This window comes from Cavia porcellus, unplaced genomic scaffold (genome assembly GCF_034190915.1).
Source record: "Cavia porcellus strain 051 isolate PalLab524CR breed Dunkin Hartley unplaced genomic scaffold, mCavPor4.1 scaffold_2, whole genome shotgun sequence".
In the NCBI taxonomy this organism is placed as follows: domain Eukaryota; kingdom Metazoa; phylum Chordata; class Mammalia; order Rodentia; family Caviidae; genus Cavia; species Cavia porcellus.
The window spans coordinates 105,575,273-105,587,421 of NW_026947485.1; the positions used below are offsets into that span (position 1 = coordinate 105,575,273).

Consider the following 12,149-nt stretch of genomic DNA (forward strand, 5'->3'; position numbering starts at 1 on the left):
TTCATCCTTTCTAACTCAGCCAGTCTGTCACATTGTGCTATTACCAACAAAAATGGAATAATACCCTACCTTAACCCTTTGCAGAGGGAAGGAGCAGGGAGCTGGCAGGTAGAGCACACCATGGCTTAGAGCTTGGCCCTTGGGAACTATCCTATACCTTCTCCTTATCCCGGCCAGAGGACCAATGACTGGGTGAGAAGGATTCACAGTTCAACCCTACAGCTCCATGGCTGGAAGAGGACTTCAAAAACCAGCCCTATCAATGGCCACATTTGATCCACGTGGTCATGTGAGAAGAAATGTGTTTGAAAATTTAGAAGTATCCCCTAAAGATGAATTTCTTTCCCTGGAGGCTTAGTAGCGGCAGCCTACAGCGAGCTGAGATGTACAAGTTTCTACAATAGAACAGTGTCTCTTGAAGCTGCTTGCTGGCATGTTCACCCAGTGCTAGGAGCCTTCCTTGTTCTGGGAAGCTCCCTGGAGGAGGCTTGTGCTTGTACATGGTGGAGATAGTCACACAACTGGGTGTAAGCCCTCTTCCATCCCAGGCTAGAAAATGCTGGGCAGGTCCCTTTCACACAGGCAGCATCTCCTTTTGACAGTGCTAGGAGGTATTTGTGTTTGTGGCTAGGGTAGTGGCAGGAGATCAAGTGTCCCTCAGTGTGGGACTGACCTTTGGAGTGCCAGAACTTTCATCTCAGGTGCTTAGGGACCCAAAGACCACATGACAGATTTTTGTTTGTTTACTGAAACACACCAAAAACAAATTTGTGGCCTGACAGTTTTTATTGTTTGAGAAGCCAAGTAGGAGCAGAAGGTGGTGCGCCCTGATATCAGCTGTCTTTTCAGGACCGTGCAGTGGGCATAGAGGCCAGGCTCTGCGAGGGGCTAGGGAGTGCCCAGAGCTAATGAAGAGGAGAGCCTGGGGTGGGGGGCAAGTTGGGGGAGTTCAGAGAGGCAGAGCAATGATGGTGGCCCTGGAGAAAAACACTGACACCTGCAGCTGTCCAGAATCAAGCCCAGGTGGATGTCATCCGATGGCTTGGTGTGGCAATCCATACAGGACCAAGTTGAGGGCAATGGGGAGGGTCTCTTCACTTCGGGGCTGTGGCTGGAAAAACATCAGCTTGCTCTTCAAATTTTGCAGTATCTCATCTGTAAAGCATGGGATGGGGGCCTATGAACTGCAAGGCTCACTGGGGCAGCATGTCTAGGACCTGCCAGGATGTCCAGCCCCTTTCAGGCAATGAAGGGGAGGGGCAATGCCTTCGACCCAGGGGAACCTGAAGTCTCCCAAAAGGCTGACTTGAACTAGTAAGTAGCATCCAGCTGTGCTTGGCCCTACTATCTCCACTCTTCCTCACTGCCACCAAAAGTATAGAGAGGTGTGACCCAGAATAAGAAGCTGCCAGCTACAGAGAGCCAGGTGTAGCCTGCCCTCCTCCTTCCTCCATTCTCTGGCCAAGGAGCTGCTCTAGGAAGGCTCTTCCAAAATCTGGAGGCTGACCTTAGGCCTCCTGTACATGCTCAGCCACGCTGGTGCTCTGTGCAAGACAGCCCACGAGGACAAGCATCACTGGTCCTTTCTTTTTTCAACATATGTTGTTTTAGGTTCACGTCTTCTTTTGTATTTACCCAAACCTGTAGCTCACTCTTAAGCAGTGGTGGTCATGCAGTGGCACGGTCCTGCTCTTTCCCCTACTTCACTGCAAAGTAACAAGCTGGCTACTCCAGGTGCCAGTGCGGGACATTGTGGTAGAGTCCATCGCTAGGCTGTGTTTCTCGATTGTTATGAAGGAGCACTAACATCATCCACCCTCATCCACCTTTCTGGCATCTACTAACTTATTCATGCATTCCTCTCCTCACTTATTTATTCACTTACCCACTCACTCAACGCACTCATGGCAACTATACTCCAGGCATCTGGGATAAATCTTTCTTAAAGATTATTCCCCATGTAGTTCTAAGTGCCAGTAGCAAGTGTGTGATCTAATTTTTATACTGCTATCATATGTAAAATTTATCTGTGAATTCTATTCTCCTCTTCTCTTTCGATACCTTAGCACTGAGCCTCTCTTTGCTCTAAAGGATAAATGGGTGGGTTTTGTCTTCTGAAGGATAAATGGATGGGTTTTGTCTTATCAGGTCACATCCCTAGCCCCGGCGAGAGACTTTGGCCCATGAGGATGGAGGCTGTCAGGGAGTTGGAGAGACCCCAGCAAGCATCACACACATTGATCACTACGACTCCAATCGGACACAGCTCAGCCTGGGGATTTATTTTCCCAGAGGTTATTTTGTGTTGGCTGGGGATTGCCTGAGACGTCCAGGCTGAGCCAGCTGGCACACTGCAGGCTGTCTGCCCTAGGTGGCCACATCCCCTGAGTCCTATCTTTGGCAGAGGCGTGAAGCACAGGTGTCACCTGAGCCTTCCTGTTTATTCCCAAAGAGCATGAGCTAGCACTCTAATGATCAGCACATTTTCCCTAAAGGTTTTCGGAGGTGACTTCATTGCTGCCATCTTGGTTGAAGGCTGGCCTTCTCTACCTTCTATTTTAGCTTGCAGTCACTCAAGAGGTTAGTTAGACAGTGCTGACTTCTGGACAAGGACAGCTCTCTCCTCTTGGCCTTTAGTTCAAATCTCTTGGTTCCCCAGCAGAAGTAGGGGCACCCTCTGCAGGGCTGCAAGGATGACATATGCCCCTAGGTGCTGCCATGGGATGGTGGCTGCAAGGTAACAACTACAGTGCTAAAGGGCAGGCGATAGGATGAGCCTTACCTTGGCTGACCATTTCGTTGTTTCCCATCCTCTGAAGGAGACGCACTGTCTTCCCAATTGGCTTGCCAACTGCTAAGAGATCTAGGGAAGGAATGTCTCTCAAATGGGTGGGGGATATCCTGGGAAGGCTTCTGGGGAGGGCCTTGGAAGGACTTTGGGACAGGCAAGTGCCCACTCACTTTCCCACAGGACACTGGCCCGCAGCGCATTGTCCTGCGTTCGTGTGGGCCACTGATTGGCTACGATGCTCTGGACCCCTACCAGGCTCAGCAAGATGGCAGTCTCAATGGGCTCCTTCAAGGCCTGCTGCAATAAGCTGTGGGGACCCAGTATCCATGGGATGGCACCAAGGAGCCTGGGGTAAGCAGCACCTCCCCCGGCTGTACCCCAAACTGGATCAGCTGCTGGAAGGCTTGTCTGGACTGATGCTTCTACAGTTCTAAAATAACCTTGCCCACAAACCAAGGTACAACTTAAAAAGAAACAACATTTTTGAGTGCTACCAAGTATATCTGGTAGGTCCTAGCTGCTGGCCGTCTATCTCCCACCCCAGCCCGTACCCCACTCCAGGAGACCCCAAATGTCCAGCCAGCCACAAATTCCTGCCCTGCTATAGCAGTCACTCAGAGGTCCTCACTGACCCTGGCACCTGCTCCCTTCCTAGGCTTGAAGAGCCAGGTCCTGCCCTTTTCCCACCCAGGCTCCGCCCCTTCCAGGCCTGCCTCTACTCCACCCTCTCCTGTCCTTGGTGATCCAGGCCCTGCCCTCTGCGCTCCTTCCAGGGCCTCACTGCTCATGGGGCCTAGAGACACCCTCCACCTGTTCCTGCATTCCTTCCACCCCCTGCTAGGCTCACAGGTACCTCTTGTTGTCTGAGGTTTCCATCTGCCGACGCAGGCTCGTGCAGGGCCGCATCAAGTCTAGCAGGACCATCATGTGGCACTCTGCAGGACACCACAAGGCTCAGCTCAGCTCAGCAGCTGCTGCCTCGTGCATCAGAGGGCCACGAGGAGCAGGGAAACACTGACAAATCAGCCCAAGGCTCAGACTTGTCATGCAAGAGCTCCTTTTCAGGGACCCACTAAACATCAACAGACCAGGCAGCAGAAAGTTGGGCAAAGCCCATTCTGAGGCCTGGGGTAACTCTCCTGCCCAGCAAGGGTCAACTGCCCTGCCACACTGGGAAGCTTGTGGCATTCCTTGAAGAGAGGAACGAGGCTCACTGAAGGGTGAGGGGTGAGCTGCCCACAGGTGGGGGCTGGCTGGAGTCAGTGTGTCCTTGAAAGGAATTGGATGGTTGACCAAGCACCCTAGGTTTCTGGGGGAGAGAGGTTTCTGCGATGTGGGGGGAAGTACTGAGCACAGAAAGTTTGGTGACTTGGTCTAGGTATGCTCATTGAAACAGGGTCCAGAGTCCAAAATAGCTGCAGAAACCCCTACAAATGCATAGGGAACTGCTGCCCAGCCACCAAGTGGCCTTGCTGAGGTGGGCTTTAGGGCGTTCTCACAGCCAGAGTGTCCAGCCATATGACAGGCCTAGTGCGGACAGCAATCACCTGTGCTTTCTCCTACTTCATGCACCATCTCTCTTGAAATTAAACTTGTCAAAAGTTTTCCAGGAGCTCCATCAAGAGCGAGGCTGTGGTCCAAGTCATCCTGGCACCTGACCCCCACTTGCCTGGTTTAGAAACCCCCAAAGTGGAGACCGCTGAGAAATGGAAGAAGCAGAAGGAGGAAGCAAAGGTGGCATTTGTGCCTTCCTAAAGTGACTCATGTCTTGGCGCTTTCTGCTGCATCCCTGAGGTCCTAGCAAAGTCTGGCTATGGAGAAAGTGATACTCACCATGCAGATTCATGGCAACCAGTCTTTCCACTAATATATGTGACAGGAAGCTCTCCATCCCATAGAAGAAGAAGCCTTTGCAACTGCCCAGCACCTGCTCCCACTCAGCCTGGCTGCACAGGGGTGAAAGGCAGCAGATGCTGCACCTCCTCAAGATACATTCTTACAACAGCTGTCTCCTGGGTCTACAGGCCACCCCAAATTCTGCCCTGTAACCCAGCCTGGTTTTTTTCCGCACTGCCCACAGTTGGCCTCTCTCTGATGGGTTCTCCCTTGGAACAAACTTCTCTCCAGGAATAAACACACATTTCACTACATGGTTGCAGAAAATACTAGAGGGGGCTTCTCTGATAGCCAAAATTCTGGAGGCCCCAACAAGTGTCTCTGATATAGCAGACAGTGACCAAACTGGGGTCCCCACCTTTCATGTTCTACCCTCAGCAACCCTACCCTGAACACACCCTGCAGGTGCCTTCCCTTGTTCACCCTGCCCCAGCACATGGCTCTCCATCCCTACTCACACAAAGGGACCCGTGACAGGGCACAGCCTGTCTCCCCTGCCCGAAGCCCTCATTCTTGACTGGCTACTCGTCAGTGTGTCTGGACTGAGGCTCAGGCCCTGTGGAAGCCTGGGATCATTTAGCAGCTGGCTCTGTTGCTGAACTCTTCCTACCATGTGACCCTGGGGCTCTGGTCTTATCTGTAAAGTGGGGTAACCACAGCACCTTCCATCCCATGCTATGTCTGAGGCTTCATGGGATAGACCTGGTAGGGATGGGAAGGGACTGTGGCTGGCGTTAAGTGCTTTCTGGCTTTGGGCACTTGGCACTGGCTGCTGGAAAACTGAATCCAAACCTTGGAAAATGCTGACTTCCCAGATGCCCCACCCATCGTGCAGTGAATGAGTCTCGGTATCTTTCCAAAATCTCCCGCATTATGGAAACAGGAGTCAGCACTTCTGCAAGGAGAACCAGAGGGATACAAGGCATAGTTTTGGTGTGAGGGGCTGAAGGCACTGAGTCCCCTCACCCACCAGCCAGGGAAGGAGTCAGTGTTAGATGTCACTCCCCCACCCCGGCCTTTGTGGACAGACGGTTAAATGAGCTTAGGAAAAGAAAAAGAAAAATGGAAATATGGCCAACACTCATTTAGATTGAGAGCCCCAGAAGAGGGGCACAGGAGGCCACCTGGAGTTCATTTCCACACAGCTGCCAGTGGATCCAGTGGCATGAACAGCCTTGGTGTATGCTGTGAAGGGGCCTCAGGAAGCGCTCACCTGTGCCCTGGGCCTCCTCGAATGGATCCACGACAACTGGGTCTTGGTCAAGGACAAACAGAGGCAAGAGGTGGGGGGGGGGGAGTGGTCAGAAGTCCCCGACGGAGGATACACTTGAAGCTGTCTGAGTCAACAATGATGCAATCTGATGGGATGATCCGGATTGTGGAGCTCTACAGCAACAGACACAAGCATCAGGTGTCCTCCACCCACTGTTGAGATGCGGTGCTGACCTCTAGGTGGACCCAGGCTAGCTGCTCTGATACACTGCACTGCCAGCCTTGACAGCTCTAGCAGAGACACAAACGCTACGGATCCCAGGCCCCTTGGTCCCTCTGTTCACCTACCTTCATGCCCTTCTTTCCTAGGGTTTTCTTTTTGAAATCTTTGCTTTTGCCCTCCTTTTTCACACCTCCTTCTGTTGAAGACAAGACACGCAAGTGGTGACACAGCAGAGGTGGTGGTTACAAAACTTATATTGAATGGTAGTACACTGTTCAATTTAAAAATTAATTCTGGAGGCTGGGTGTGGTGGAACATGCCTGTAATCCCAGTGCACTGGGAGGTTTGGGCAGGAGGATCAAAAGCTCAAGCCCAACCTGAACAGTTTAGTAATTTACCGAGACGTTGGCCCCACCCACTTCCGTTTTTTTTTTAAAACTCAGTGCAAAGGCCCTGGGTTTAATCCTTAGTATGGCAAAACAAAGAAAATAGTTAATTTTATTTATGTTATGTGGATTTCTCAAATAAGCAGCGAGAACAACTAATTTTAAGTTTTGTAGAGTCAATGGCAATAATTTCTCAAATGCAAAGGGTTAAAGGCCTAGAAAGGCCCTTAAAAAAGGACCAGAAGGACCAGTTTCGAAAGGTTCCCAGGCCCTCTTGGATGAACATTCACATACTCTGTCAGGCACTCACCATGCCCGCATCCCTGCTGGTTCCTTCTGCATAGGAACCCACAGCCTTTCTACACTGAACAGTCCCTATTGGATCTTTTGAAGCTCTGAGCAGACAGCTATGGCCATCTGATTTTCTCCAGCCCCACTGCTTTCTCCCCTTTCTGGTTTGCCTGGGCCAGGGCCTCCACGGACATCAGAACAGAGGAACAGGTCTGGGCTCTCTGCCTCTTCCCATTTCACAGAGTACACATTCTTGGGGAGCCCTGAAGAGGGAGCTGAAGCCTGATGACTCCTAAATTGGGATGAAATCTACTTCCATGCAGCTCTGAGACGCATCTCAATCCTTGTGTCGCTTCTCCCACGCTCTTCTTCCCCAGCACTCCCAGGAGCCTACTTATCTGATGTATTTTCTAGTATCCCTCAAAAATTAAATCCACTACATATTTTCTTTTTTCTGGCTTGTTGGATTCTTCCAGTTGCTGCAGGTGCTGTCGCCTATGCCCTTAATCCTTTACTGCTGAGTAACATTCCATTTTGTAAATATACCATTTTATTTTGTCCCACCCAGTCACTCAAATGACCATCAAATAGTTTCTGGACCCTTCATTTCAGTGGCTCCCAGATGTATTTTATTTATTTATTTATTTACTTTCTTATTTATTGCTTTTGTTTGAGACAGAGTCTTGCTGTATATAGTTCAAGCTGCCCCTGAACTCACTATGTAGCCCAGGATGGCCTTGAGCTTGTGGCCAGCCTGCTGCCTCAGTCTCCTGAGCACTGGAATTACAGGCGTGTGCCATCACACCTGGCTTGTGCTATTACTTGAAAAGCCGCTGTGAGCATTTGCCTCGGGGTTTTGTGTGACATGGGCTTCCTTGTCTCTTGGGTAAACACTAGGAAAGGAAAGCCTGGGTCACCCACTGGGCCTAAGTTTAACTTTCTAAGAAACTTGCAAACTTTTCCACAGTGGTTCTGCTACTGGCATTCCTAACATCAGTATACATGAGTTCCGGTCTTGATAGATTCAGTCCATATTTTTGCCAGTACTTAATATAGTTGGCTATTTTATTTATCCATTTGATTTTAAAATTTTAAGTTTATCAATTCATCTTTTTTTTAATGGATGAACACAAACTGCACATAACTGCTGTGTACACAGGGCTGGTCTGAACCACATGTATGCTGTGGAAAAACTCACTGAGGCCAACATACATGTGCCTTGCACACTCACAGCTGCTTTGTGGTGAAAACACTTCAAACCAGCTCTCAGCACCTTTCAGAAATACTTTACCTATCATTAACCACAGTAGATACCTCTCCTACTTGTTTCCCCTAACTGAAAATCTGTATCCTCAAATCAAGGTTTCTGACAGCCAGCTCCCAGCTCCTGCCAGCTCCCAGCCCCAGTCACCACCCTGTAGACTTAACTTTTGAGATAAATTTTTAAGATTCAACTTATGAATGAGATCATGCAGTATCTATTGGTATCTGCTTATTTCTCTCACCATAATATCCTGCAGATTCATCCATGTGGCAATATTTTCTTAAAAATTTATTTTTTAGGAAAAAAATATCAGTGTTAAGAATTGAACTAACTGAGCTACAATCCTAGCCCAATTTTTCTCTCTCTCTCTCTCTCATGGTATAAGGGGTGGTAAAAATACAATGAATATTTACACTTTTAAAAATGTTATAGTAAGAGACAAATTGCCTAGAATAATGGAATAAGTGTGCTTGACACAAGGGAAGTATCCCTAGAGGAATTAATGGCAATGTATATAATTTGAGGAAATCACTTTCATTGTGTTTTTTGATCACTCATTGATTAAACATTTATGGAAATTTCTGTCAAATAAAAGCATTATGGTATTCCTCACCTACTTTACTCATTGGATCTGTTACCAAACGACTTCTGGCTTCTCCTCAAAGTCAAAATGACCATGAAACGTAAACATTTTGAATGGGTCAGGTAGCCATGAAAGTACAACTGAAGACACCCATGAGAAAGGACTTTCAGGATTTTTTTCAGAAAGTGGCAAAAATGATGGGATGTTAGTGAGGGGGAGAATTTTGAGGCAGATTAATTACAATCCGTCTTTTACCATAGTAAAACTAAAAAAAAATTTTTTTGGTAGGCATTCACTGTATTTTTTGATCAGACTTTACGCCATTTTTAAATGTACTGTCTTTACAAAAATCCACTCATTCCCCAAGGAGGATTTTAAGCTGATTCTGTTTTCTGGCTGTTGCGCACAGTGCTGCAATAATAAGGGTGTCTGAAGTCTTTTCATCATGTTGGTGAGGAGTTCTTCTAGATGTGTACTTGCTGTTAGAGTCACCATTTCCCATTGTGGTCCAGCCATGTGTCACTCCCTTAGTGGTGCTCCAAGGCCTGGCTCCTCTGTATCTTTCCCATCACTTGGTAGGTCAGTCTTTTTAACCTTAGCCATTCTGAATGGTGTGTGGTCAGACACCACTGTCATTTCTCTAACGACTAATGACAGTGAACATGAAAGGAGTATTCACAACTCCATTTTGTATTTTGTGTTAGGTACAAACTCTTAGGAGATTTGCTTCTTTGTTTGTCTGTTGTTAATGGTTGCTTGGAGGTTTACAGTCTGTATCTTTATCATGGGCTACCTTCAAATAACATACTACATTATATAGAGTATGAAAACCTTGCACAGTATTTTCCATTTCCTTTCTTAACTTTTGTTCTGTTATTTTTTATTTATGTTATAAAATACCCCACTGTTATTTTTTTTGCTCAGAAATATTTTAAAGAGTTTATAAAACCAGGAAAAAAAAACCTTCCATAGTATTTACCCGCCTTTTGCTTACTCTTTCCCTGACCTTGGGTGCCTTCCTCACCCTGGAGCATCACTCAGGCCTCAGCTGATCTGTGGGTCTGTGCAGGTGCCTGCGGCACTCTCTCTATGTGGGTGTTCCTCCCGCGTCTCCTGCCCTCCCGCCTGTGCTCACTTTGCTTTCCCATTGCTCAGCTGTGTCTCCTCACCCAGGGAGGCAGCCCTGGCCTCCTCCTGCTTATCCTTATGCTTGGGCCTGGAAGCTCCCCGGAAGTATGGTAGCTCATCTGCAGAGCTCGCCATTTGTTTCCTTCTCTTAAGGATGGATCATTGTCCTGCATGTCTGGTGGCCCTCTTTGGTATTTTCTGTCTGGCTTCAAGTTGTTTAAGTCGGAAGAGCTAATTTGGTTCTTGTGAAAATTTCATCTTCCAGAGTAGTCAAATTCCAATCTATTTATTTTTAATTTGATTTGGAACTTATCGAAGTGCAACATACACACCAAAAAGCGGCACAGATCCCCAGAGCACAGTGGGGAAGTTAGCACATCTCCACAGCAGCACTCAGGAACAGTAAGATTGTTTCTGACTGGCTGTCTACCTTGACGGCCTAGTCAGGAATTCCTGGTCTCACTCTCTTTTTTTCTCTCTGGCTTGGTAAGTGACTAATTATGAACCTGACGGTCTGCTACCAGCATCTCGGTGGGACATCTGTGAGAGAAAGGCTGAAGGTTTTCACCGCAGGGTGAGCCCCTCAGAACATGGGCACGTGGCTCATGTTCTGCCCAGGGTTTATAATCTGTAATTATATTCAATCCAGTAACCGCCTAGGAAAATGTTCAGTATTTACTCATTTCTTCTTGACAAGGGTTAAAAGGCATAACGACATGCTTTTATCTGCAAAGTAATTTAGACATTTCCATTTTAAAATGAAACACTGATGTAACTAAAGGTGGTGCTTACCCGGCTCTTCTTTACGGAGGCGATTCCACAGCATCTGGAGAGAAAATTCTCGTGACACGGAAGAGACGGCGCCCTCGTGGAACACAGAGAGACCTTCCAGGGGCAGCTTCAGAAGGGGCTTGTCCACAATCAGGATCACGCTGTCCTCAGTGTTCAGATGAACTATGGACATAGCAACAATAGTGGCTCAACTGGGCAGGGACATAATCTCCCAAAGACAGACAAAGCCCGCAGGCTTGGGCTGCATCCCTAGAGTCCTAACTTGGTCCCTGGGCTGCCGGGCTGACCATGTCATCCACCAGTGTACAGACGTGGGGAGTCTGACCTCAGCCCAGCTTGCAGAGAGGCGAAGCCCCGAGGCCATGCAAGGGCCACTGGGCTGGGCACTGGAGCTGATGGTGTTAGGTCAAGTTTATATCCTAGGGCACCAGGTCTCGCCCTAGCCCACATATCAAAGACACTTTGCTTTAGATGTCTGAGTTTGAGGCAGGACCTGCAATGGCATGGCTCCTTTAAGCAGGAAGTGCCTTTCAAAGAATGAACAACACTCTTCCTGAGAATTTTCCTAAGGGTGGGTCCTGCAGGGGATCCTTGAAGGAAGGGCAGCATTGGTCTTGTGACTCAGTTTCTTCTTCAGGTGACTTCCAGGACAAGGATTCTGACTTCTTTGTAAGAATCTGTTCTTTTTGCAGTCCTATGGCTAGTAATAAGTGGTGGGCCATTGAGATGCTTTAATTGGATTTTCTTTAATTATGAACTAAAGCAGTTTACTTGAATCACTATGCATTTCTTCCCTCCTTCCCACACTGGAGACTGAACTGTGGACTGTACGTAATTCCCAAGACCCTCTAGCTTCAGCTCTCATTGACTTGTAACTGGCGGTTCTTGGCATACTCCGCCTCCTGGCTGGTAGGCAGCTGAATGGAGAGCAAAGGCACTTGACACTTTGGAAATCAGCGCTCTTTTCTGGTGGGGGATGCTTAAAGATGCCCTTTGTTCTCTGCTCAGTGATTCTTTGTCGAAAACAGAAAAGCGGGTAAATAAAAATTTAACAGATGAAATTGTTCTTTAAAAGAGTGCTTTGTAAATCCAAAGGTACTAGTTGAAGAAAAAGAAAACCCTGACACATTTCTAGTTAGTATACTATGAGCACACCCTAACATTCATCCCAAGTGAGTAAGAAATAACAGCACCTGAACTAAAAGCACGATCAAGACACAAAACGCAGCAGATGGCGAGGAGGGGTGCTGGCCTCCCCTATGACAGCCTCCCCTATGACAGGGTGAGTTCAGAGCAGTAACAGCCATCTTTTCTAGAAGCATCGTCAGAGCCTTCCCTCCTTCAGGACACAGCACTACTGTTCTCCTGCTGTGCTGAGAACTGACACTGACCCAGGAAGGGCAGAGTTGCTGGACTCTCGTCTTTGGGTCTTTTCAGGACCTCCCACCCAGCTTGCACACTGGGGAACCTCAGAGGGCTGGTTTGGTGGGTCCAGGCGGATCTTGTGAGGGCCCTGGGCTAACATGGACACTGTCTTGGTTCCTGATCCCCGGCTTTCCCAAGCCCACCTTCTCCCCATGCCA

The 12,149-nt window shown here is 48.2% G+C and overlaps 1 protein-coding gene across 4 annotated transcripts in view; it reads right to left on the reverse strand.

Annotated features, from left to right (window-relative positions):
* Nucleotides 1-767: 767 nt before the first annotated feature.
* Cfap46 (cilia and flagella associated protein 46) overlaps nucleotides 768-12,149 on the reverse strand; it is a 107,023-nt gene continuing 95,641 nt past the window's right edge. Inside the window, exons 50-59 of one of the 4 annotated variants that reach the window (XM_023561447.2) lie at nucleotides 10,567-10,728; nucleotides 6,248-6,318; nucleotides 6,013-6,073; nucleotides 5,901-5,936; nucleotides 5,480-5,582; nucleotides 4,625-4,737; nucleotides 3,645-3,726; nucleotides 2,962-3,098; nucleotides 2,783-2,863; nucleotides 768-1,155 (exon numbers count right to left, since the gene is read on the reverse strand). In XM_023561447.2, coding sequence (XP_023417215.2) covers nucleotides 1,031-1,155; nucleotides 2,783-2,863; nucleotides 2,962-3,098; nucleotides 3,645-3,726; nucleotides 4,625-4,737; nucleotides 5,480-5,582; nucleotides 5,901-5,936; nucleotides 6,013-6,073; nucleotides 6,248-6,318; nucleotides 10,567-10,728 — 971 coding nt within the window. In that variant the 3' untranslated portion in view covers nucleotides 768-1,030. Of the gene's footprint in view, nucleotides 1,156-2,782; nucleotides 2,864-2,919; nucleotides 3,727-4,624; nucleotides 4,738-5,479; nucleotides 5,583-5,900; nucleotides 5,937-6,012; nucleotides 6,074-6,247; nucleotides 6,319-10,566; nucleotides 10,729-12,149 lie in introns of those variants that run through there. The other 3 variants (XR_010046289.1, XM_023561446.2, XM_063245016.1) reach the window with 3 other exon arrangements.